The sequence below is a fragment of the Rhamphochromis sp. 'chilingali' genome, assembly GCF_963969265.1.
Source record: "Rhamphochromis sp. 'chilingali' genome assembly, chromosome: 3".
In the NCBI taxonomy this organism is placed as follows: domain Eukaryota; kingdom Metazoa; phylum Chordata; class Actinopteri; order Cichliformes; family Cichlidae; genus Rhamphochromis; species Rhamphochromis sp. 'chilingali'.
Window position 1 is genome coordinate 27,435,489 of NC_137931.1, and position 26,139 is coordinate 27,461,627.

Below are 26,139 nucleotides of genomic sequence, written 5' to 3' on the forward strand. Positions count from 1 at the left end.
TACTAGTTTAGTTCAGTCATCTCACTTCATCGCCGAAACCAGTTTGAAGAAACAACGTCGTCTGGGGATATTGGTTCGGGATGGCGCTCCAGATGTGGATATCTGGCTTGCTGGTCCTCGCCTCAATGGTCTCCCCGGCTGGTAAGACCCCGAACACACTTTGAAGTTCTACACATAGATTTGAAATAGAAGAATTGCAGAGGCATCACCTCCCTTCTAAAAGCGTGACAAAAGTTAAGACAGGTTTTTAAAAATAGTTTATGATTAACAGAAACATGATACGAAATCAGACCTAAACTTGGTTTAAATCCTGCTAGCTTTATTTTTTTTAAATGCTGATTTTGCAGAAGCTAAGAAAAAAATATTTTAGTCTCAGTCATGAAGCGACTGTCAGTATGATATGGTTGAACTTTCAGAGCAGTCACAATTCAAATGCATTAAATCAGTTTTCTTAATCGACAAGCAAAGTGCTAACCCTCAAACGGATCAGAAAATTTAAAAGAAAATACCAACCGTACTTGCATAGATGTGTGTCGTCTGAATAAATAACCCCACATATCTAACAGAACAGCATCTACATAAAGCAGATTTAAAATGTTTTCAAGCAGCAGAAAGTCTTAAGCTGAATATGTCTGTAGTGGAGAATTCTGGTAGCCATGTTGGATTCTGTATCGTGTTCGTCGCGACACAACCAAACAAAATTTAGATTTCTGTCATTTTTTTAGGGGTAAAAAGAAAAATGTTATCTAATGACCAATTTTAGATTTGAAAACCACAGTGCCATTAGCTAGCTAACACTATAAATCAGAAATGTTCTGGTGTTGATGCGTCTGATTATCACACAAGCTAATCTGTGTGGATTACCTTAAAAAAAAGGCCCATCATTGCCTAAATAAATAAGATATCTGACCCCTCTGTTTTTTAAAAAACATTACTTTTTATACTCAGAAGAAAAAGTTTATTATGTAACTTGAACCTGATAGCTAAGCTATCGGCTAACATCCACATCCGGACGTTGACTAATCAGTTTGTGCATGCTGTCGAGGTGTAAAAATGACACATAATGCGTTAATCTTTCCTTCCAGTTTGTTTAAATTCTGACTTTATTATAAATATAGACTTTCATATTCATAGGCTTCTTTGGTAGAAGTTTAATCAAGTTAATCAATCTCATGTAACGACACATCTGAACTAAAGTTGGGCAAAACTCGATGTAACAAATGTACAATCTCACTCAACAATAGGTTTATTTCTTACACTGGTGAAAAAATAACCCAAAAGGAAATCCTCATCTCAGTAAACCTCAGAGTTACATACCAGAATACACAATAAAAAATCAGTTTCTAAGCAACTATAATTGAAGACATTACATAGCAGTTGAGTCCACTTTAGAGCCAGAATAAAGCAATTACATTGTCAAGCATTAAAGCCAAGTTTAGACTATTAAAAGTCCAGTTCAAGCCACCCAAACTTTAAAGTAAATTTTGGAATCAAAATATCTTCAGCGCTTAAAGTAAAACTCAAGCCCAATAAATGAATTAATATACAAATAATCGTAAAATTAAATTGAACAAGAGTTACCATAGGATTCATTTTTGGAGGCCCTGTCAAAGACTTCCAGGTCGTTTGGAGTACAAAACCTAAAAGCATTTTCTTCCAAACTCATTGCGAACTTTAGGGACCGTGTTTGTAGGGATGCAGAGGGCCAGTCAAGCACAGAAGTGATAGTTTCCCATTGAAAGTCTTATAAAATAAAATATACCGATCATCTTAAACCAAGGCCTAGAGCCATAGATTATGGTTTAGACCATCAAATGGTCAGTTTAGATCATTAACATACAAGTTTAAACTTAAAAAACGTGCGTCAAAGTTCAACTGTTTAAATACAAACTGAAACAAATAAAATGGAAAAGTTTTTCACTGGTTGTACCAGTATTGATCACAGGAAACACCGTTTAAACCAACAACAATTAAAAGCATTGCATACCAGTTGAGACCATTTCACGTAGCATTTCACAAGCGTTTGCGTAAAGTAAATGTTCATAGTTTACATAATCAAAACTCCAGTTTATTTAGGGTATTAAGTTGATTTAATATACTTTAGCTTGAATTCTCTTTGACAGCTGCAATAAAAAAAAAGGGGGGGGGGGGGGGGGCAATAAACAAAACAATACAGAAATAAATCTAGATAATGGATAATTATAAATTTAAATTCACTAAGAGTTACCAAAACATTACATTCTGGAAACACACTTTCAGGTTTTTGGAGCAGTATTTCTTCCAAACACTTTAGGGAACAAGCTTGTTGGGACTCAGAGGAGCAGTCAGGCACAGAAGGGATTTAAAATGACTCCTTTCAATGAGAGCCTTGAAAGCATTAACACTGGCCTTTCATTATCACATTCTAATGTAGGTCATCCGTGGTCTAGTGCCATAGATAACTGTCTAGACCATCAAATGACCAGTTTAGAACGCTAATGTACCAGTGGTAATACAAGTCTCAACAATTAGAAAAAGCAACTTAATCCAGCAGCGGTTTTCAGCGTCAGTACCAGTTTAGCCTATCAGAAATCCAGCTCAGACCATTCAAGATCCAAAGCCAGTCTAGACTATGAAATGACCTGTTTAGCGCTTTAATAGATCAGTTTAAAGCTGATAAGTGTGCGCCAAAGCGAAGTATTAAAAGCGGTCGCAAAGATTAAAAAAAGAAAACGGTTAAACAAAAAGCTTTTTTAAAAACTTAAGTACCAGTTTAGACCACAGGGAATCCAGTTTAAACCAACTACAATTGAAAGCATTGCATACCATTTAGACCAGTAGACCATTTCAAGATCAGTTTAAAACATTTATATTTTCAGACATTTAAAGCTAGTTTAGATTATCACAAACTTTGATTTCCCTAAATCAAAGTTTAGGGAATTCAATAACAAATTAAACAGTCAAAAACAAATTTAAGTCGTCTAAATATCGATCAAAGGATGAGCTAATCCGGTGTAGGCAGATCATGCTCGTTTAAAATAAGGGACCAATTCAATCACGTGTTTCCTGGACCCGAATAAAAGAATAGAAACAGTCGAGGGAAACTAAACGAAGTAGTTCCTCAAACTGTGGGGTGTAATTAGAAATGTGTAGATGTTTGATTCTAACAAAGACAAAGGGCTAGAAAATGGAGAGTTCCTCCATTTTACAGGTTGGTACACCACAGGCAGCAATACTTTTTCACACTTTAGAGCCATTTCAAGAATATAGTAACACAGATAAAAATCACTTTACCATCACCTTCCTCCGACGATGAAATAAAGTTGAGAATAAAAGCTAAAAGTAGGAGGAAATATTAACAGCAGAATTTGCAGAAATCAAGTTTGTCACTTTGGTTTTTATGAAAAAAATGAAGTTTGTGCAGCAGCACCATGAGACGTGTAGTTCGACACTTGTGGCTGCAGTGCTTCCTTAATAAGCGCTATATTGCGGCACGATAAAGGCACTACTTAGGTAACACATAAAATCATGCTCGTTAAACAAAGTATTTTCTTTACTAAACACAGCCTTACAGTAAGCATTAAAACTGCTCAGTTCACATGTTGTAAAGACAATTAGACTTTTGTATTTGGCCGACATGGTTATTAAATGGCTAAGTACGCCTCTGAAGTGAGAAATGAGGGCCGTTTTTGTAAGTTAGGGGACAAAAATTACATTTTAGAACTAAAATAAATGCATGGCATGTAGCTGTTTAAGACTTGCAGCTCATACTTCCTGAATAGCTGCTGTCTCTCAGCTTTAACATCAGATAAAAATCACTCTTCAAGAAAGACACACCCAGACCGCAGCACCACCTTATGCCGGCCTAGTGTCCAGTATTTTGACATTTGGAACATATCTGGCACATATTCACGCCTAACTTTGGTATAAGTGGCCAAAGTATCCCAGATTATTCCCAAATGTGTCTGTTATCATGATTTAAGTGCACTTTGTGAGAGTTACAATAAATAAACATCGTTAAGTTATAATAGCGTGACCAAGGAAGGGCTACTTTTTAATATAAGTTCAAGTCAAGAAATCAGTGTCTTCTTTGTAAGTTAGGGGCCAAAGATTACATTTAGAATTAAAATAAAGGCATGAAGTGCTGCCGTTTAAAACTTTCGGCTTCTATTTCCTGAAGAACTACTGCCTTTCAACTTTAATTTAGGTTAAATATGTATTACTCTTAAACGACAACAAACACACGCCACAGTAACACCTTATATGGCTTAATGTCCACGTTTCTATTACATTTGGGCCGCATCTGGCACACATAAGTGCCAAACTGTGCTAAAAGTGATTAGAGTATCGCAAATTAGGATTAAAATCTGTCTGCTATCATGATTTGAATGCACTTTGTGAAGTTTATCCAAACTAAACAGCATATTTAGTTTTGATGGCATGAATGAGAAAGGTTTAACTAGGACCTCAAATGTTCAAACTGAGGAATGAGGATCTTCTTTTTGATATAAGGAGCAAAACGTAAGACTTCAGCTTTTTAACACTTGCGGCTTCTGTTTCCTGAATAACTGCTGTCTAAACAGTATTAGTGGTGTTCATCACTTGCACGGCCTGTTTAAAAATAATAAAAAGGACTTTTGAGCGATTTCCTGGACCACGTGGCCCGTATGTGACATTATTTTTTGGGCTACATATGGTTTTGTCTGCCTGATGCAAGGAGCCACAGTTTTACACAATAATGGCCTAACAGTGTTGTGAAATTTAGACAACATCTGGCACACAAAATATTTTCTAGTACAGTAACTGAGCTGTAGATGCCCTGAGCAGCCAGATTTAGTAATAAAGAGCAATAAGTTATGATGACATGACTGAGAAAATACATTTGGCATCTGAAACTTTTTATTGAATGTTTAAACAGAGAAATGAAGGCCCTCTTTTCCAGATAAGGGGCAAAATCAAGATTCAGTAATGATATGAAGTGCAGCTGTGTAAAACCTGTGGTTTCTGTTTCCTGAATAACTCCTGTCTCTGAGCTTCATTTGACATTAAATGTGTAATAATACAAACTAGGATGAAAGATTTTCTGTGGGGCTTTCTGGGTATTTGGGCCACACCACAGGTCCACCTTATACAGGCCAGATGCCAGGTGTGTTGTAATGGTAGGGCAGAGCTGTAAGTACTCAGAGTTGCCCAGATTTTAATGCACTTTGTGAGCTTTACATTTAAAAAAACAAACAAAACAGCATTAAAATATAATGACCAAGAAAAGGTGCATTACATGTTACGTTAGCATCCGACGATTAGCTCATATGTGCAGTTTTCTGTGGCGATGGGGCAGTTCTTCTTGGGCTCTCAGACGGCGCTGTTTCAGAGTAAGTCTGCGTGCTGCAAAGCAGCCACATGTCTACCTTAAGTGTCAGTCGTATTGTGACAACTGGGCCTCGTCTGGCCTACAAGATATTTTCCAGTGCAGTATCAGAGCTATAAGCGCCCAGAGTAACCAATGTTATGTCCAAAGGTGTGATTTTAATACTTTGTAAGGTTTAGGCAAAAAAAAAAAAAACACCATTTAGTTACAGTGACTTCTCAAACAGCATCTCAACCCTATTAGCAAATATTTAAACAGAGACAAAAGGGTCTTTTCTGATGTAATGCATTAAATACACCAACATGATGGCAGCTCTGAAACATTAAAAGATAAAGTGTAGAGTCGACTGTATGTATCAGACGTTTTAAAAGGATTTTTTTATGTATTGTCATTTTAATGAATTAAAATTGAAAGATTTAAAATATCCATATTAGTTTGCATTGGTTGGTTAGGTGTCTTTTGGATTAGTCTTTTCCACCATGTGATTAAGACTTTTACTTCTAATGTAGGTTTAGACCATTAAAAGATGATTTAATAACAATACAAACAGGCTTCAAGCTTGAAATAGTCCTCTTTGTAAGTGTCTGAGGTCTAAAGGTGCCAGTGTAGTTGTGTTTTGTAGTTCAAGAGAAATAATTGACCACAAAAAGTAAAGACCCCCACTTCAGGAAGCAGTGTTGTGGTTTCTTTAGCTGTCAAAAGCGTGTTTCCCTAACTGAGCTGTACCTTGGCTCAATGTGGTGGCCAGAGAGCTGCACAAGGCACAACTCTCAGCCCCCGCTAAGGAAACACCCCGGTTCAACAGGAGGTTTAAAAGAAGCGCAAAAGATGACAGAAAATGCAACTCAAACAAAACGGCTATACTAAGCAGATGCTCAGCTTATTTTTACTGGTGTACTTTCTAGGCCCAAAGTGACACAATGAACACAGAGTAGAGGTGAAAAAAAAAACTCAACACACTAACATAAGAGAGAGCGGTGAGATGTCCTCGATTCGTTCAGGTGTTCGGATGCAAACTGCCAACTCTGACACCACAGCGGCATGTTTGCAAGTACATTTCAGGGTTTCTCAAGCTGTGAGCATCTAACTGCCTTGGTTTTAATTGCATTTCACAAGTAGGTCTCATTGACATCGAAATGTTCTTCACCACATAGACCTGTTGTAAATGCAACCAAAACAATGAAACAGCAGTGGCCACTAATTGGAAGGTTGGTTGCTCGATCCCTCGCTGCTCCTGTCTGTATGCCAAATGTTCTTGGGCGAGATGCATCTATTGGAGTGTGAGGCATGTTGTATAAAGCACCTTGAGTGCTCATTTAGAATAAAAAACTTCTATATAAGACCTAATGGAGTTTTAGCCTCATCATTCAAAACCTTGGGTGCATTACAATTGAGACTTCAAGATAGTAACTATCTGAGCTGAAATAGAGACAGCGACAGATGCGAGCTGGAAGTTAACCCATATTCGCTTTACAGATATTTCAGCAAGTAGTCAGTGCCGACTCACCAAAACATAATGAAGGGCTCATGTTTGTAACGAACCTTTGAAATAAATAGCACGCTTGATAAAAGCTCCTTGAAAGTGTGTATCACTATAATCAATAGCAGGCAGGAAAGTAGCTTCCACAGATTTCAACGTGGCATAAAAGGTTTAATTTATCCCTACAATAGAATCCCATCTGTACTGAAACAATGTACGCATAAAAGAAAAGCATCATAACTACTCATGTGCTTTAATGATTTTACAAGTGCACTTTTTTACACTGAACTTTGTTTGCTGGGCATTTGGAACCAGTTTTAACAGTTTTAGCCTGATTCAGCCCAAAGTTCTTGCACTTCCTACGGTTTAGAGGGAGAGTCACATGTATAAATAACAGCATTGTTAAAATAATGGTGGATTATATGCTTGAGTGTCCTTATCTAGGTTTCCAGGGTTAGGGTTTGAAGTGATTACCACTCTCAGTGAAGGTGGCAAATATGTTAAGGTGTTGTCACGCAACTGAAGCCTGTAATGTCTGTTAGTTGCCAACTATCAGTGGCAAACTGACACGTCGAGTAAATCGCCTCCTGCATTGATGTCCCTTTAAGCATTAACCAATTAGAATTTAGTTGTTGGCAGTCAAAACGCTGATCTCATAAAACATATTTTCCATAACTCACTCAGCGTTACCTATTGGAGTCGGCCCAACACTATATGATATTCAACTGTTTGATTTTTTAAAGAGCAGTTTAGATTAAAATGTCATGCAACTGAAAACTGAAAACTGTTGGGTATGATCACTTGACTGCAAAATCATTCTTGCGAGGACAAACACAGCTAACAACTAATCTTCAAGAGATTCATTTGCTCATCACAAAATCTACAGGAAGAAAGAACAAATCTTTGATCTTATTTGAATATTTTGCCTTTATATTTCTTTTTTCTTTCAAAACTGTCCCCTTTACTTTCTCTTAAGCAAACCTGCCACACCCTACAATGAACCACATAACCTGAGCCACTCGGCAGCAATGCAGAAATATGCCTTGATTTAGTGAATATACTCATTAGACTATAACTTGCTTTTAAGCGAGATTGCTGTTGTCTCAATCACATGTGTATATATTTCTTTCTTGAACTGTGTGTTACTTTAATTACAACAGGACTAGCCGTTAAGTTGTTTATGGATTATTCTTTGGTGGAGAGGGGTCGAGGGGCTCTCGCTCTATGTGACACCAGGCCATTAACATCTCTTTTTGCGGCGTTAATGTTTTGCCTTTTTCTCTTTACGCGGCGTAATGGAACAAAATTTCGGGTTACTAAATTAGAAGGAAGTTAAGGTGGGCAGAATCTGCGGCCTGCATCTACCAGTCGATGAGGTTAGCGCCTCCCATGGCAACTAACAATGATGGCTGCAAATTTGGACAGTTTTGTGCTTCTGTGCTGGTACCTGGGCTTTGTTTAATGGAAATGTGTAGAACCAGTTAGATATAGAACGATTTGTGGAAACAAGTTTTGAGAGGTGCAGGCAGGCAGTACGTCAAAATTTGTTAGGAATTCCTTGATTGATTGATTGTGTTGACTAGAGGCTCTAATTCTGTTGTCTTGGCTGGAGCTGAATGAGTCTTTTGAAAGTGGTGCCATAGCTGTTTGCTCTGATTATGTTCTTTTATCATACAAATTGGAGCCCAAACTCACAATTGAACACAAATTTTAACACCCAGAGCCAGCCAGTTTAACTGTCTTGCAGGCTAAAAACTAGACAGTGCTGCTGTACAGGAAGCTCAAAGGTGATGATTTTGATCTGTAAATGAAAATGTGATCATTTCTAAACAAACAAATGCTATCAACTCCTGAGAGTGAAGTTTCTCTGCCTGGAGACAAATACAAAATCATCTGACCGAGTTTCTCTGGTTTCATTTTTTCAGGGGAACACCTGAACACATCATTTCTAGAGGTGATAGAAATGAGTCAACAGGCATGAATGTAAACTATACACTGTGAGGAGATTTTCGGGTTTAGCCTCCTCAACTTTGCGGTAACAATGAAAAAAAAACAACAACAGTGGAAAGAGCAGCAAAGACTGGGTGACATATAAAAGGCAGTAATTGTAGTTTCTGCTTAAATTGAAATCATGTGGATGGAAACATGACTCTTATCTGGTGAAGATCATTTATTTCAGAGCATACAGGAAGCCTTAGGAAGAGACGTAATCTTACAACATGCACCTTATCTTTGATTGACAGCACCCAGGTCACGCCCTTTTCTTTGAGCATTAACTACATCTTGTCACATGCTCTTTAGGTCTCCTAGAAACGACATCCTTTTTGCTATAAGCGACAAGCTGGATTTTTAAAGGCGACCTCGGGTTCTTCATCTCTCTACTTTCATTCAGGAAACTGTCGCTGCTCTCAGAGTGTTTGAAGTCTCGCGTCTGTCAACACAACCAGCGCTTTAATATGGCTCAAACCTTTTACCCAGTCTGAAGTGTTTCACAGGCAGAGAAGCAGCCATCTGAGAATGAATGAATCCTAACAGAAGTCTGATCTGCTATCAGACATCTACACATGACACGCTGTAACGTCAGAGTAAAACTGATTTTTCCACCTCCTCACTGCTCTTTACTGTAAATGATCATTTCACATTTTAATTTCTCTTTCGGCATAAATGAAGATAAGTCTAAATTTAACATCTTCCAAATGAGTCTGTCAATGAGTCAGGAAAACCAGCCAAACATTGTGTTTCTACTTTTCTGTTAGCACTGTTAGCTCCTTGGTGTTGCATAAAAAACAAAGAAATAACTCATAAAATAACAATGTTAAAAAATTATAGGACTTTCCTGCTCAAAATTGCTTTTTGGTAAGACAAGAAATGCTAAGATTCTAAATATTGATCCCATCCCATTGCTCCATCCATCTTCTTCTGTTTGTCCTATATAGGTTGCAGGAGAGCTGGAGCCTATCTCACAGAAACCAAATATAACATGAAAAACAACTCATTATGTGGAGAAAATAAAGGGAAAAATGGAAAAAAAATAAACTGTAAAGTCAGACTTTAACACTTTCATGCATGAATTATGACAATCTCAATCAGGAGTTTTTTCTTAAGTATTTTTATTTCTATTTAGGTATGAAAAAAATATTTTTGAACTTCATTTTTAAACATGAATTTTTCAAATGGTTTTGTGTCCACTTTTGGGGTGGGTGGCAGAGTATGGACACATCAGTGCCCAATGTAGTGGTTTATGTACAAGTAAACCATCAACACTGACACAAATACAAGAAAAGCCTTTGAATAGCTGTCGACTGTAGTGACCACTATCTGTAAAGGGTCAATACAACAAAGTGGTTCTACAGAGTAGTCTAAAGAGCTCGGAAAGAAAAGCGTCACTTTTCTTTCCGAGCTCTTTAGACTACCATGACCTGGATGGCTGAGAACCTTCACAGACATATTGTATCGAGTAGAATTATGCGCTAAATTTAATAAAACAAAGTAAAACTGGATTAAATGTCTCAACCAATGGTGTAAAAACCGAACTGACGTTAATATTGAAGTGTAATGGTTCACCTTAAGGAGCCGTTTCCTGTTATTTCTGCCCATTAGATAAACAAAGATATCTTTATTGCTCAAGTTTCCCTTGGAAGAACATTTTCAAGGGACACGATTCTTTTGTGTATGCAGCAAAAACACAGTGGATGTACAGTAGAAGTAAAATGGAGGTGTACAGATTGTGTCAGTGGATTTCCTGCCCAAGAAACCGGTCTGAGGACCTGCAGGTCAAGACCTCAAGGCTGCGATATCATCTGCATCGAGCTCAGACAGTCCACACAATCCTCAGAAGTCATGACGGTGCCCCTGAACCTCTGTTCTTCTGAACACCTACACGTATCACATACCACCTTTATCACCTTTATCAGCTGACAGAGGCAAAATATATGTCACTGCAACCCTGTGATAGGTCAAGTGTGCCAGGTAATCTGAAAACTTCATCTCTGTGTGGTCATGCAGCTGTGGGAGTGCATCGAGCTGCCGAGTGTTAGGCCACAGTAATCTGCTCTGTTTTTGCTTCGCTTGGACTTTACTGTGATTTTTATTTCCAACAGTGCCGACAAAACAAACCAGCAGCAATCTCTCATTCATATCAAATGCACGGCAATCCAGTCACAAAGTTCACGCTGAAAAGACACAGCAAACAACCATTTAATGTAAAACACTGAATGGTTGGTCACAATGTACAACCATTCAAATCAAACCTGTTTATAACAAACAGTTGTTCACGTTTCCTTCGCAGTAGATCCATATGCTCTATAAAACACCCCTTAACGATCGCTATTCTTTCCGGTGGGAACTTGACGTCATTCGTCTGTTTCACTGCGTAACCTGGGGTCAAGTTTTAGTTCTATTTGTATCCCTCAGCATCCAAACCAAGTAGAAACCGCTTTAGTTTGAGTCTTATATCTTTAGAAAAATGTTTGGATGGTCCTGAACCTTTAGCCTCTCGGCATTTCTTTGATTTTCATTCTAACTACTGAACTTGGCAGAAGTCTGAGCACAAGCTGATTTCCAAACCTCTGGTCAGATTTCATTTCCCAGAACTTCAGTTAATACATTGACAATCTAATGTGCGCTCTGTAACGAGTGCAGTGGAAATAGATTAGAAACTGATATGATGCCCTTTCCTAAACCCTCTTTTATGTCATTAGCAACTATTTGTGGGCGTCTAAGATGTGAATTATGTTAATTAGCTTTCAGAAAACTTCGATCTAATGCTTGATACCTAAATAAACACGTTTTAATACGTTGTCTCAGTTCTAAAGACTCCAGTCTTTCACAGCCTTTCTATGGTTTTGTGTCTGTGTATAAATGTCCTGTAAGAGAAGAGGTGGTTTTAAAAGATAAGAATCTGTGTGTGGCCATTAAATAAATACAACATAGTCAAACTCAGCTCAGTTCGTAACTATTTATTGACCAGTCAGCTTTCAACAACATCAATGGCACGGGGCCGTTTGTCGAGCAGGTTCATTGGCAACTGCCTTGTTTGAGCCACTGACTGAAATGAACTTTCAATAGTATTTTTATTATTTTATTTGTTTTACTTCAATAAATATGACTTAAAATAAAAATGACTTTTATTACAATGAAAGTGATTTGATTGACTGTGTGGATAGAAGACGTAGCTGCTTCCATCCACCGCTGGTTTGTTTGACACAACAACCTGAAATAAGGAGCTAAAATGAAAGACAGCAGCATGCAGGTAAACTGATATTTCAGTAAGGCAGATTTCTTGTAAACCTTGAAAGCAGCCAATTCATCTTTCCAGCAGCGATACCTGCAGCCTACAGGGGTTAGTCTAAAGAAGAGCTTAGTATTTACTCCACTTCTTTTATTCTGAAGGTTTACTTATCATTGTTTTTTGGTATTTCTGCTGTTTTATAACGCCGATGATAACACTGATATTCTGTATTTTTTTTAGATGAAGTTGGCAGTAAATAAAATAATTCAACTGATTTATTTATTTTTTTTTGTGGGCCAGAAAAACATCTGATTGCTGACTGGAGAGAAAAAATGTTGTACTGAATGCTGAATGCTGCAAGAAATTTTTTAAAACATCAGTATTTAATAGACTCTTGAAATTTTAATCTGTATTGCTTTGTTGTTTTAACCACTAAGCTTTGCTACTATTTCTATTCTTGTACAGTTTTAATGTTGCAATAATTGCGTAAGAAGCTATAGGTTAAGCTGAGTAAAGCTGAGTGTTTCCATGTTGGCTCAGTGCATTACTGCAAATCAGGGCTGTGTTGTGATCCTGTGGTTGAACAGCAGATGCAGGAAACCTGCTGATGCTGCACTCACGGACACTCTGTGATGTTGGGATCCCTTACGAGAGGTTGTGATGGAAAACTCTGCAAAGCCAGTTTTGTGAATGGTGTCTGTGAATGTTTCTGATGAGTCACGAAGAATTCGTGTAAACATAAAAAATGTCACTGATCTTTCCGCTGATGTGTCAGTCAGTCAGATTAGACAGACCGGGTGTTTCTTGAACTGTTTTTAATGCAGTTTCAGTGGAAACTCCTCCGATTCTCCTCTTCTTTACTGTCATTTCCCTTTTAGGAGAAGCAAAAACAAATAACAAATGGACTAGTTATGAAGCAGTTTAATGCAACTAGTTTAAAAGCTTTATTGAACCTGTTCTTACTGACACAACAGGCATAAAAACTGTAGAAACAACCTCTAAAAATGTACTTGCAGAGGTGACAGAGGCATGTTCTGAGCAGCTGGGGGCATTTTATATGCTAAAATATGATGATTGCATGAATTATGAAGTCCTGATCTTTACTGTTCTACCACGAGGTAATCACTAACTTCAGCTAACAGAAACAAGAATTTAGACATATGAAGGAGAAGCAATTATGTCCATCAGATATTAATGCAAAGAAAAAAACCTCAAATACATCCACATTATGAAGCATATATGTTTAAATTGCTACATCTCTCAGTTGTTTTGATATACTCAATTAAAGACAGATTAAAGAGCTCAGAATATACTTGTACTTTCAGGACATAGTAAAAAAATTTCCGCTATATCAGCTTCTTCAGAAATAATATTGCTCATATGTGACGGGATTTTCATGTTTGAACTGTGGCTCGGGTTCATGTCCAGTTACAGGACTGGTATAAATATTTAAAACAATACTTAGAAAATACATCAGTTGCATTTGTATTACCAGTTTTCTGAATGTACTGAGCGCTGAATCTTAAAATGATTTGGAAAAGACCGTTTTTAATCTCTTTTTTAAAAGGTCATATTTGTCTATAATGTTATAAAGCATCTTGCTCAAAAATACATGAATGCAATTTAGTTTGTAAAAGCTGCTGAGAGTAAGTGCACGCTATGGCCAAAAACATGCATTTCCATGCCTTTCTGGTCGCAGCCTACTTTTCTTATTTGGGTCGGCTTCTGTTGGCGTAATCAAAGAAATCATCTGCATTAGTCCAAATTATATAAAATAAAACTGTAGCTCTTGATCCTGATCTTCAGTAAATTAACGTACCCCGTTATATGTATTGACTATACATTATAGTCAATACATAATTATGTATATAATGTATTACTTGTTTGACCGCCAACTTAAACAGTGCAATGTCCCAAATCCTTCAAAAACACACTGATGAAAAAAAAGGTGCAAACTTTTTAACGCAGTATTTTTTCACTATTCAGTGTATGCATGTGTACACATTTTTAATGGTTTTACTATGTTTATTATATACATACATAATGCTGACTGCGTTATATGTAATATATGTATGTATATATGTACATAAATATGTTCATTTGATTTTTTGTGACGGAGCACCAGAACAGTACTGCCAGCACCTCTTTCAGTCACTCGTGGGTCGACATAGCGAAGGTGACACTGTGTTATATTGTAATATTACACAAGCTCAACAATGTAGGTACACTTCTCAAGTAGATATCTTTAGCTAGCTTACATATCATAAATGCCTATTTTTTCATTTGAAAATAATTTCCTATTATGATGGTGACACTGACGCCTGGATTTCTTATAGGAAAGATGCTTTACAGAGTGACCAATCGTATTTGAATTATTAGAGCACTACCTGCATGCATATACTACTAAAACCTAACTTCTTCTGCTACTAGAACTACTACGCCACAAAAAATGATAAAACAACATTTGAAAAAGTACATCTAAAGTACACGGTCTCATATGAAGTATTTCTAATTGTCTGCAAGTTTTAAATTAAACCAATTTAAATATTTCTTCCAGATATTTAAGTCTGTCTGTATTTAAAACTATACCTTGCATTAAGCCACTTACAGAACTACCTGCATGTGTGTGCTTAAACTGAAGCATTTTTCAGGCAGGTGTGTGACCTACATGCACGATGGTAGTTAGTGTGACTTCATCAACACAGGTATATTACTGGTAGAGTCTACCTATTTAAAAGCAGGCCTGGCACATGTTTTTGCACCTAAATTGATGCATCTTTAAGCAGGTGTGGTGCTGAACTTTATGTGCATTTCTTCTTCAGCTATCATTTCATTAAAGCAGCCACATAATGAATATTCAAACTTCAATTTAAACTTTTGAAAAAACCAGTTGTGGTACAGAAAGTGTGACCACATTAGTGTAATATTATCGAAGCACTATTGTAAAGATCTTACAAATCTTTAGTTAGTTGTAGTAACTAGCTGACATTATGACATCTTCACGCAAGCTTACGTTAGAGCTACCTGTAAGTGTGCGCTTATACTGAGGCTTCGGTTTAAGCGCATATGTTTTTGTACCTAAATTGAGGCATCTTTTTAAAGTCATAGTGGTGCAGAACGTCATGTGCATGTGTATTTAACCTGCAAAGCATGTCCAAACTTTTATGAAAGCAGGTCTGAAACAGATATATTTGTGTGTGAGTTTAAATTGTAAATCTTTTGAAAGAATACTGGTATCGAGCTGCATGCACGACAGTAGCTGGTGTCACGTTATCAGATACATAACTGTTGGGCTTTGCTGACGCCATTCTGTATCTGAGCCTTGCGAGTCTGTATTTAAAAATGTAACCTGCATGTGTCCACTGGCATTATGACTTTATGTGCGCTCATTACAGAGCTATGTACACATGTGCACTTAGATTTCTTTTTAAAAAGCCATAGTGGTGGAGAACTTTGTGTGCATGTGTATTTATAAAAAGAATTCATAAGCCATGTTCAAACCTAAATTTTGACTTTTAGTAGATACAGATCCACTGTGCATGTGTGTGTGTGTGTGTGTGTGTGTGTGTGTGTGTGTGTGTGTGCCACCTACAGTTGCATATTTTTTGATGAAAGTCTGGTACAGAGTTGCATAAACCGTTAACCTGCGCTGACTGTAGCTAGTGTAACTTCATTACAGCAGACATACTGATATAGTTTGCCTTTTTAAAAGCAGGCCTTGTATATGAGTGTGTGAAACTGAACATGAAACTGCACTGTGCTCATCAGATTAAACCCTAACCTCGACCACACACACACACACACACACGGGCTTCCTGATGCGTATATTTTCAGTTTATCTTTGCTCTTATCTAACCAGACGTGTTGTCAGCTTAAAATGACCATGAAATGAAACGTGCAGTGAAAGGAGGCGTTGCAGCTGTGATGTGGGCTTCCTTTCAGCTTCAGATGCAGAAACTTCAGGTGGATCTTTATGAGAATGAACAGAGTGGCACTCAGTTGAAAATTGTTATCTTTATTGATTAAGAAAAAAAAAGTTTGAGCATGCGGTTTAAGCACCTCTGAGCTGATGTTTTTCATATCATCACCATCATGATGTGTGAAAGTGACTTTTCACTATTCTGTCATAGTTTCTCAACACAAAACTATAATTCTGTCTGACCATTCAGTTAGAAGTGTGAAAGCAGAGTTTCTTTATAAACGATGTTGATAGATGCTCGCTCTAAGCTCATACGATCACTGATTAAGGGCAAAAACCGTTTCCTGGAAACTGATGATAAGAAAAAGACGAGGAGAGGGCTTCAAACCACACAGATGAAGCAGTTAACCGCAGAGAAATGTGACCAAAGATAAAAATATATCTCATTTACAGGGTTAGGAAATACAAGACTGACGACACTGTTGATTCCTCACACGTCAGCATGTGTTTAGCCAAACTTTATATAAATGAATTTAAATGAATCTTGTGTATTTGCATGCGTGTGTGTGTTTTGTTATTTTTTTTGTTTTGTTTTTTGGGGGTGGTGATTGGTTGAGAGTCTAAAAACATTTACAACATTAACGGTGTTTCAGCACAGCACATTTCAGCGTTCACGATAACAAACATTTGATTACAATTACAGAGTTACGTGAGTGGAGTTTAACCTGTTTATCTATCTGAAGTTTGAAGAAAAGTCTGTCGAGTTTGGTGTAAAATTTGAAGTTTTAAACTCCATCTTCATTAATTTGAGCTGCTTGTATTGCAAAGAAAATGCACAGACTTCATTAAACTTTAACAAAAAAGAAAAAGCAACAACTTTATTTTCTCATGAACTACGTCTCTTTTTTTTCTCTCTGGAGAAAATATATTCTCATCAGAATCACATGACTGACTCACATATTTTTACTGAAACTAAACAGCCCACTCCAAACAAGAAATTAAAATAATACCACATATATACATGGAAAACAGCCTCCATACAGTTTGGGCCAAAAACAGTAATCGCCAGGCTTTTCAAACTAAACACTGCTCGCGTGTTTGTTTGTCTGTTTAGCGATACAGTTACAAGAAGAAATGACGAATTTCATCAAATTTCTAATTTACTTTGGTGGGAAAATGGTTCTTTATGGTGCGTTTTCTCATAAATCACTTCTCTTTCCTGTTGAATGCCACAAGAATCACATGACTGAGGCATGTGTCAGTTATGTGGATAGGTGCGTGGCAAAGAGATTTAAAATCGAAATGCATTTAGTGCACTTTTACTAAAACCTGTCTCTATACACATCTTTATAGAGCAAATTCAGCCAAACTTCATCACCTTTAATACATTTCTTTATATTTATATAAACAACATGAATGAAAATGAAACCCGAGGTTTATTGACAGTGAAGTATTTTCTTGTGTATTTTTTGTCTCTTAAAATGCAGTTTAAGAGCGACTCTGACCTGCTTAAATGTTTAATGAGCGTCTGTGATGTGAAAACAGGCTCTGCTGCATCTTTTGGCTATATCGACACACACCGACACAAACACACACGCCCACACTGAACCACACACGAACACACACCTGTCAGTTAATGAGCCACAGCGAGCACTCGGCAGCAGCTGAGGAAACCGCCGAGCTCCTTCACACTGACGCGCTGCACAAACAAAGACTGTCGACTGCTGTTGCTGTCAACCTTATTTTTATTCAGTTTTAGTCAAAATGATAGGAAGAAGTTTTTTCTTCTATAGCTTTATTTTAAACAGTCTTTTATCAGGGTTTATTTAACACATGGAAGCCCGAACTTTTTTCTTTACATTTTAGTGAAATGCGGAAAGTTTTACAACGTTCAAAGCTTGATTAGAAGCGTAGAAGTTGTAACAACAGTTCGTGAACTGTTACCAACATTAGAATCATTTTTGTTGTGTACTATCATTTTATTGGGGCTCTTAGTTGAACACAGAACTCAGTCAAGTTTGTGTTTCCTCTAACCTTTGAACTCTGATCTCCACAGAGGCAATGGACTTGTACGACCCTAAACTGTGTTACATCCTGGATGGCTTCCTCGGCATTTATGGCCTCATCATCACTGCCATGTTCATCAAAGAGAAGGTGGGTTTGTTTCTTTTTAATATTTACTGCTGATTGGATTCTAGTCTAGGAGTAAAAACAGATTCAAATCCAATTTTCATCTCTGAACCAAATCAGACCTGTTCAATAATGACTCTATAGCCTTCTTACTTCGCACTCCACAAAAGGCTGTTTTTGATTAACAGTCATTGATATTTTTCTGTAGTTCTTCAAATCGAAAGCGAAGATGGAGGAGGAGGGCTTATACAGTGTAAGTTACTATCACCTAACACCATAAACTGCTCGTTAGCCTGTTTTCCCCAATTTTAAGAGTGAATATTGGCACTGTACTGATCTTAGAATGGGAATAACTGTTGATGAGGAGAATGATGTGGATTAAAACGTGTTCTTGTTCAGGACCTGAAAGGTCAGGATCCAGGTACTTACGAGCCACTGAGAACGGGAGACCCCGAGATTGCACGAGGAAGAGTAAGTCTGCTATTCTCATACAACACATCTAATTAAGTACTGAAGTCAAATGTTTAAACACAAAAGACAAAAAAACAAATTTAGAATGTTTATATGTTTGATTCCACTTTTTTGATTCTGGAGGATAAGGCGCATTGTTGTCACACTGGATCGCCATCCTGCAGTAGTGACTGTTGCTGAGAGAACCTTAAAGTTTTTCCTAAACATCTCTAAAGTTATTTACAGTTTTATAATTCCGGTTCATTTAAAATTCCCAGATCTTTTAGACCTCATGGACTTGGCGTTTTAAGTGGTAGAAAGATATTGTCACTAATCCCATTTCCTTACCTGAATGATTGAGCATGCATTGAGATTTAATGTATTAGATAAGATCAACAAAATAACAGAGCCTCAAATCTTCTTCTAGAACACGTGTAGAAAGAGCAATCCTGGATTCTAAACAAAGAACATTAGAAGAATTGTGACAAACTAAAATACTGGAGACAAACTGCAAGAACTCCCAAACTGTGGACTTCTTAAAGAAACTGGGAACCACAAACCTGTGAAAAACCTAAACCACACCAAGAACCACAATAAACGCAAAATCTTGAGTTTGTTGTTGAGTACTCTAAAATAATTATTAGGAAATGTCCTCAGGAATAAATCTAAAGGACAAGAAAACAACTAATTTGCAGGAATTTTAAAAGACTCGTCAATATCTGGAAGATGTTTGAAGAACACTAAAACGCTTCTTAAAAGTTATGAATGGAATAAATGCATGGATCAAACATATCTGGGAGAAACTGTGACAAACTAAGTGGAATAGGACAAGTTTGAAAGAATTCATTAACTATGGACTTCTTAAATAAACCCTGTTCAGAGATCAGGAAGAACAAAAACCACTGAAGAACCCAAACCACTTCTGCAAGTAGTACAATTAATTGTACAATAACCGCAGCAAATGAAGTTCAGAAGAACTTAAGTAGACTATAAGAATAACTTATACCTAGCTTATACTGTATTTGGTAGTTTTTGCAAGTGGTTTGGGTTCTTCAGTGGTTTTTGTCCTTATTGGATTCATGTTTCCCTAAAAAATAAAACAGGGACCATGAACCATGACAAGGACAATTCGATAAAAATTAAGAAACAAACAAACAAACTGTTAACTACTTTTCAAAAACACTACAGGCTCCAAACCACTTGTACAAGAACTACAATAAATGTGAAGTATTCTTAAGAACTTGCAGATCATAAGTGTCAAACTCTGGCCCGCGGGCCAAATTTGGCCCTCAGCCTAATTACATTTGGCCCGCGAAGCCATACCAAATTACTATTAGAGCTGGCCTACTGGTATTATACAGCTAATAAATATATCGTTTAGTATTAAGCTTTGATTGTTCCATACTCAGTTTTTCAGCAAAACTTGTTTGAGTCCATAAGAAAAGATTCATTCTTATATCTGGAGGAAGATTTTTTTTTTCAATAAATATTAATGTTAGCCCGCGACTTTGTTCCAGTTTTGAATTTTGGCCCACTGTGTATTTGAGTTTGACACCCCTGTTGTAGATTATGTCCAAAGAAGTTTCAAAAACAACAAAAGAATGGTTTCTCAGGAATTTTAAAGACTTGAAAGTTGTTGAAGAACCCTCAATTCCTTCTTAGAGGAAGAAGGAAAAGAACCCAACATAGGTTCACTATTTTAAAGTCTGTTAGAACCTCCTGACTTAAAATTGCACTTGTGACTTCTGTTCCTTTCTACAGAACCGCAGGGTAGCTGATGACGCCACGTACACGGTAACAAACAATATCTTATTATTAATATTATTATTATTATTATTAATAAACTTTTTGTAAACACAGAACTCTTGGAAGTTTGCATACTAACACAGAAAACTCGTATCTGAACTTGTTATATTTTTAAATTCAGGGCCTGAACAAACGCACAGATGGAGAATATAAGGAGCTTCCTCTGAAGGTTTGTAATAAATGACCGAAACAAATTGGTCAGTTTCTCACTTCTTGTTTATCATCTACTTAATTAAATTCCATCAACAAAAACCTGATGTCTAATTATTTACACTGACATTTTTACAGCGTCCAAAAAAGAACGAACAGGTTTACCAGGTGAGTGTAAAAGCTTCATTAGCTTTAAAGAGATAAATCAAAATTAACCATATCACTTGAATATAATTTTGTGATTAAATTAAAAAAAACAACAACCTGATGATCGATTGATTTTGGTCATTTTTAGGGTCTGAGTTCGGCCACCAGGGACACCTACGACTCCCTCCAGATGCAATCGCTTCCACCTCGCTAAGAAGCCACCAAAGAGCTGCTGATGAGCCCCGTCCAGACGTCTGCTCCAGAGATTATTCATGGGAATTTTCACACCAACTGAGAACAGCTTGAGCATCTTTGTTTTACTTTGAAGATATTAAGGTTTGCCAAGTTTATAATAAGTCTGTAAATGGACTGAAAATTTTAGCCTTTCTCAGACTTTATATTTAACAAAACATCTGGAAGGTCTGTTTTCCATCAGACTTCAAACGTGCATTTAAAATTTGTCTTTTTAATGACTTAATGTCCAATATTTTACAAATATTTTTACACATTCAATAGTGATCAACTGAGATCCAACTTTTCATTCTTTTTTTACCTAACTTTTTTGCAGTTTTATAGCTTGACCTTTTGAAGTATATTAGTACATAACGAGTTAATATCCAATGTCTATCTGACTGTAATGCAAATTTAAGACCCATAAAGACAACATAGTAAAAACCAGTACGACATGTACTGGAATTTAAACAAATTTAAATTTGAAATAAATTTTTGTGCTTTTTTTTTAAACAAATATTCATATTATGTTGTGTAGTATTATGAAATCTTTTTAACTGTTTACAACTACATTACAGTGATTTATGAAACGTTTATTAATTAATTACTATACAGTCACTATACAGTCAACTAATACCAATTTTTATTTTTATTCATTTTACTTGTTTTATTTTATTTTATTTTATTTTTTCTTACAAAAGGTTACCCTTTGCACATTGTATTTACTTTAAATATAAAAAAAATTCATAAGAGTTTTCAAGAATTCCAGGATTCAGGAAATCAGAGTTGGAACGATTAATCATTTAATTGATTACCTGATTAAAAGAATGTTCAATTCTTTTACATTTTTAACACATTTTTAGATTTTGGATTAAATCATCGGTGCTGTCGGATGTAATAACTGGTATTAGAGGCTTGAAACTTACTCGGTGACATATCCGACCTCTATAAATTTTCACATTCACGTAGAAAAAAAAAGCTTACATGATTATTTCTGAATCCATATTGAGTATGTTATGACCTGGTTCTCAGTTTAAAACTGTAAACAAACAAACTGCAGTTTGTACCTTGTTTACATAGGTTGTTTAATTTAACACAGTTATATATCAGGGTATTTGTTGTGGATTAATAGCACAGTTCAAAGATTTTTAAGGCTGAAACACCTTTAAAACTGATCCAAAGCGAATTTATGAGAAAAAATAATGTAGAACTTATTTTATGATTTGAAATGGAGGCTTGCCTCTTTTGAAATGCTTTCAAATTTGATAAAGATCCGTAAAAAATGGATAAATGCCATTAACACCAAGTCTGTCTTAAATAATGAACATCTGTAAAATTTAAAAGCTGCACTAATGTGGTGTGGAAGACAGATGTTTCACAATATTCCTGAAAAGAGCTTGGTGCCGTTTCAGTGGACACTCGAGGAGCTATTTTTCACTGATGTATATATTAGGTTGTAAAATAAAAAGACATCAAAGAACTTCAGTCTGCACTTAGATCAACACAGAAAAGCTGCAGCTTCATTTCTGCTTTTTATATTTATCATCTAAAAATGATGAAGTCTTGAGTAACATCTGGAGAATCACAGCTGCAAAGAAAGAAAAACCTCAAGATTGAATCAATCAATATTCATTACATGAGTGATGGCAAAATATGAAACGATATGAAATATGAAATAAATGTAATATTTTTAAGTATGTATTTTGAAACATTTCTTCATTTGGTCTTTTTCACAATAAAAGACAAAAAAACTTTCAAATGAGCAATAAAACCCGTAAAATAAATAAAACAAAATTGGTTGAAAAATGTTCAAAAGCTTATTATTATTATTTTCCGGTTCAAATTTCTGCAATAATGAATGGGCTTCCACACTTTTCAGGTCTAAGATTTAGTTGTAATTTTTAAAAGAGCACTGCAGCTTTAAGTTACTATATGTTTTGCCTTGTCCTGTATAGAGTTATTTGTAGTTTTCTGTGTTCATGTATTTCATCTGATGTGTTGGATAGTTTGCATGGTAGTTTCTTTTTTTCCTGATATTTTCCTGAGAAGTTGTGCTGCAAACAGTTATTCTATTCCTGTATGAATATCATTGCTTCATTATTAAAGTTTGCAAAATTCTGAGGGTTTTTTTTCTCATTTCAAAATGTGTCATGAATAAATAAACAATGGCAAATGGCCTGTATTTGTATAACATTTACTAGTCCCTAAGGACCCCAAAGCGCTTTACACATCCAGTCATCCACCCATTCACACACTGGTGATGGCAAGCTATATTGTAGCCACAGCCACCCTTGGTCGCACTGACAGAGGCGAGGCTGCCGGACACTGGTGCCACCGGGCCCTCTGACCACCACCAGTAGGCAACGGGTGAAGTGTCTTGCCCAAGGACACAACGACCAAGACTGTCAGAGCCGGGGCTCGAACCGGCAACCTGCAAACTCTTGAGCCACGATCGCCCCTGTATAAATAAACGTGAGAGTTTTCAGAGGACTTGAAGATGAGATGCTGGATGCTTCTGCCACCTGATGGACAAACATTAAAGTACATCTCTGAACAAAAACGACTTTACAATTAGTTTTTCACTTTATGATGAAAAAGAACAACTTTTACCCTTAAAGTCCAGTTAATCTAAAATTTCATGATGAGTGATTAATGGATTAATGGGTAAATTACAGAATTTAATGGATTAATTACATGTAAACCGTTAAACGTGTTTCTTTAAAGGTCTTAATATGTTTAGAAAAAAGTTATAGCTCTTTTTTGGTAATTAAAAATAGCAAAAAAGGCTTTGTGACAATAACAGTTAAAGAACCTTTATTTTTAAATAAGTGAGGTTCAAATTTGTTGATTATCCGATGATTTTAAAACACATACATATTAAAACTGAAGAAATGAAGGGAACCTTAAGGTAACACTTAAGTATAAGTATAGAGTAGAATAGCCCCTGAGGGTGGTTTATCCTACAAGCTCAGGTCTTCTACCACAGGCCTGGGAGTTTGAGGGTCCTGTGCAGTATCTTAGCTGTTCCTGGGACTGCGCTCTTCTGGACAGAGATCTTCGATGTTGCTGTTGTAGCCACTTGCCTATAGCCCACATCTTCTCCAGCTCTTCTCTGAGCCTTTGGTATTTCTTGAGGTCCTTCATCCTGATGTTGCTCTCATTCTGTATCACTACATCTATCACTACGGCCATCTTCTTCTTCATCTTCTTCATATATCTACATTTTATTGGATTTCATGTCATGAATGCATAAATGTACAGAGCCCCGCAGGGGACATGGGAGAAAAAAAAATTAAGACGGACTTTTGTGAGATCTCGCAAAACTTTTGCGAGATCTCACAAAAGTTTGCGAGATCTCGCAAAACTAAGTCGGGATATCTCGCAAAAGTTTTAGCCGCATTCTTCGGACGCCGGCTCAAAGCCGACCGGGAGGTTGAGGCACGATGTGCCGGGAAAGCGGTGTTCCTCCCGGCTGTAGTAGGTCTCGACCTCCCGTTAGCTCGAAGCTAACGGGAGGTCGAAGGCCGAAGATTGCGGCTAAAACTTTTGCGAGATCTCGCAAAACTTTTGCAAGATCCCGAGTTAGTTTTGCGAGATCCCGAGTTAGTTTTCCGAGATCTCACAAAAGTACGTCTTAATTTATTTTTCTCCCATGTCCCCTACGGGGCTCCGTAATAAAAGTAATACAATCTTTGATGTGATGAAATTTTAAATTGTATTGTTCTTAAAATATTTCAAATTCTGAAAATTACAACTTGTTACATTTTTGAAAACTATTTTTCATAAAATGAATTAATTTAGTAATTAATATATTGTTAAATTACATTGTTTAAACTTACAGTAATAGCTTTTCAGTGGTTTTACGTTGTCCGGTATTCGTTTTTCAAAAATAAAACTGAATAGTCTTTGACTATAAAATAAAAGACCTTGATGTAAAATTAGGTTTTTGTGTATGGGCAGAAATCTGTGCCATCAGAAACTGAATTTGAATAAGTTCATTTTGAATTTGAATTGCTCAGATTGAATCTGAATTGTAACTTGAATAAATGCTTTTGAAAAACGAATTTGAATTAGTCTAATTTGAAATTGAATTTATGGTTTGAAAATGATCATCACTAAATTGAAATTGAATTTTATATTTTGAAAATGAATTGATTTGCTTTGAAACTGCATTTTATCCTTTAAAAATTCAGCTCTCGAATAATTTCAGTTTCACTTCTCACCATTCAATTTCAGTTCCAAAATTCAGTTTTTTGGAACTTACATCCGGTTCCGGTTCAAGCGCAGATTAATAGAACTACGTTTTACTAGCGGACCGAAAGTGTTACTGACGGGAATCTACAGCGTCTTGAGCTGAATTAAGACTTCAGAAGTCATTCGTCATGTCGAATGACCAGCGGATAAACTCTCAGGTTGGTAATAAATGTATTACATGTATAAGAACAAGCGTCATGTTAACAAATGATAGCCGTACGGTAACTTTTATGCTTATTGTAGCTGTTAGCTAAAAACGCTAATTTAGCGTAGTTTGCCCTGAATTCAGCTTTGACAAACAAATATGATCGACTGTTTCTAGTAGAATTCCAAAGTTGTCATCTTGGACCCTCTCAGAGTACCCCCTCTGTATGCTTGCAGAAACCCCTACAGTAGGGAAACATGCAAAACGGTGCCCAAACCTTTGTGTTTTAGCTTTATTTATGTCTTACACAGCATCCCAACTCTTTAGCTAACTTAATAACTTTAGCTAAAGTGAATAGTTAGTCTAATTCATTAGTGCAGCATTACTGGATCACCTCTGTTTGAAGTGATATAATATGATATACAACTTTCACTGTGTTTAACTACCATAATAATTCTACTTAATTAATTTTTTTTTAAAGCATACTGCTCCATTAATATGTTTGACAGGCTGAAGTTGTCGGGTCACCTCCTAAATCGACCATCTTTTACAGGTGTTTTGTGCCAGAAATGGAGTGTCCACTGAAGACTGAAGATACTGAATCTCTACGCCTTGCCATCCATCCCTCTTGTGCCTTCATCTAGACAAGAGACAAACTTAACCACTCTCATATGCTCTGTACCTACATCACCTTCCCTGACAGTCGTAGCTTGGCTCATCTGAGGGTGAAATTATAAGAATGTGTTATTTTGCAAAGTGCTCTCTAGGGTTCCTAAATAAAATATGGCATTGAGGTCTTTTGAATTAATCCCTTCTTCTGAAATATAAGAACCTCTCCTGGTTTTAATGG

At 36.5% G+C, this 26,139-nt stretch overlaps 1 protein-coding gene across 1 annotated transcript; it reads left to right on the forward strand.

Moving 5' to 3' along the window:
* Positions 1–22,953, forward strand: cd247 (CD247 molecule). Its single transcript, XM_080878356.1, has 8 exons — positions 1–141; positions 18,033–18,130; positions 18,315–18,359; positions 18,506–18,577; positions 20,318–20,350; positions 20,484–20,531; positions 20,651–20,680; positions 20,808–22,953. Exons 1-8 carry the CDS (start codon positions 81–83, stop codon positions 20,871–20,873), a joined length of 453 nt encoding a protein of 150 aa, XP_080734482.1. The 5' UTR covers positions 1–80; the 3' UTR covers positions 20,874–22,953.
* The last annotated feature ends 3,186 nt before the right edge of the window (positions 22,954–26,139 follow it).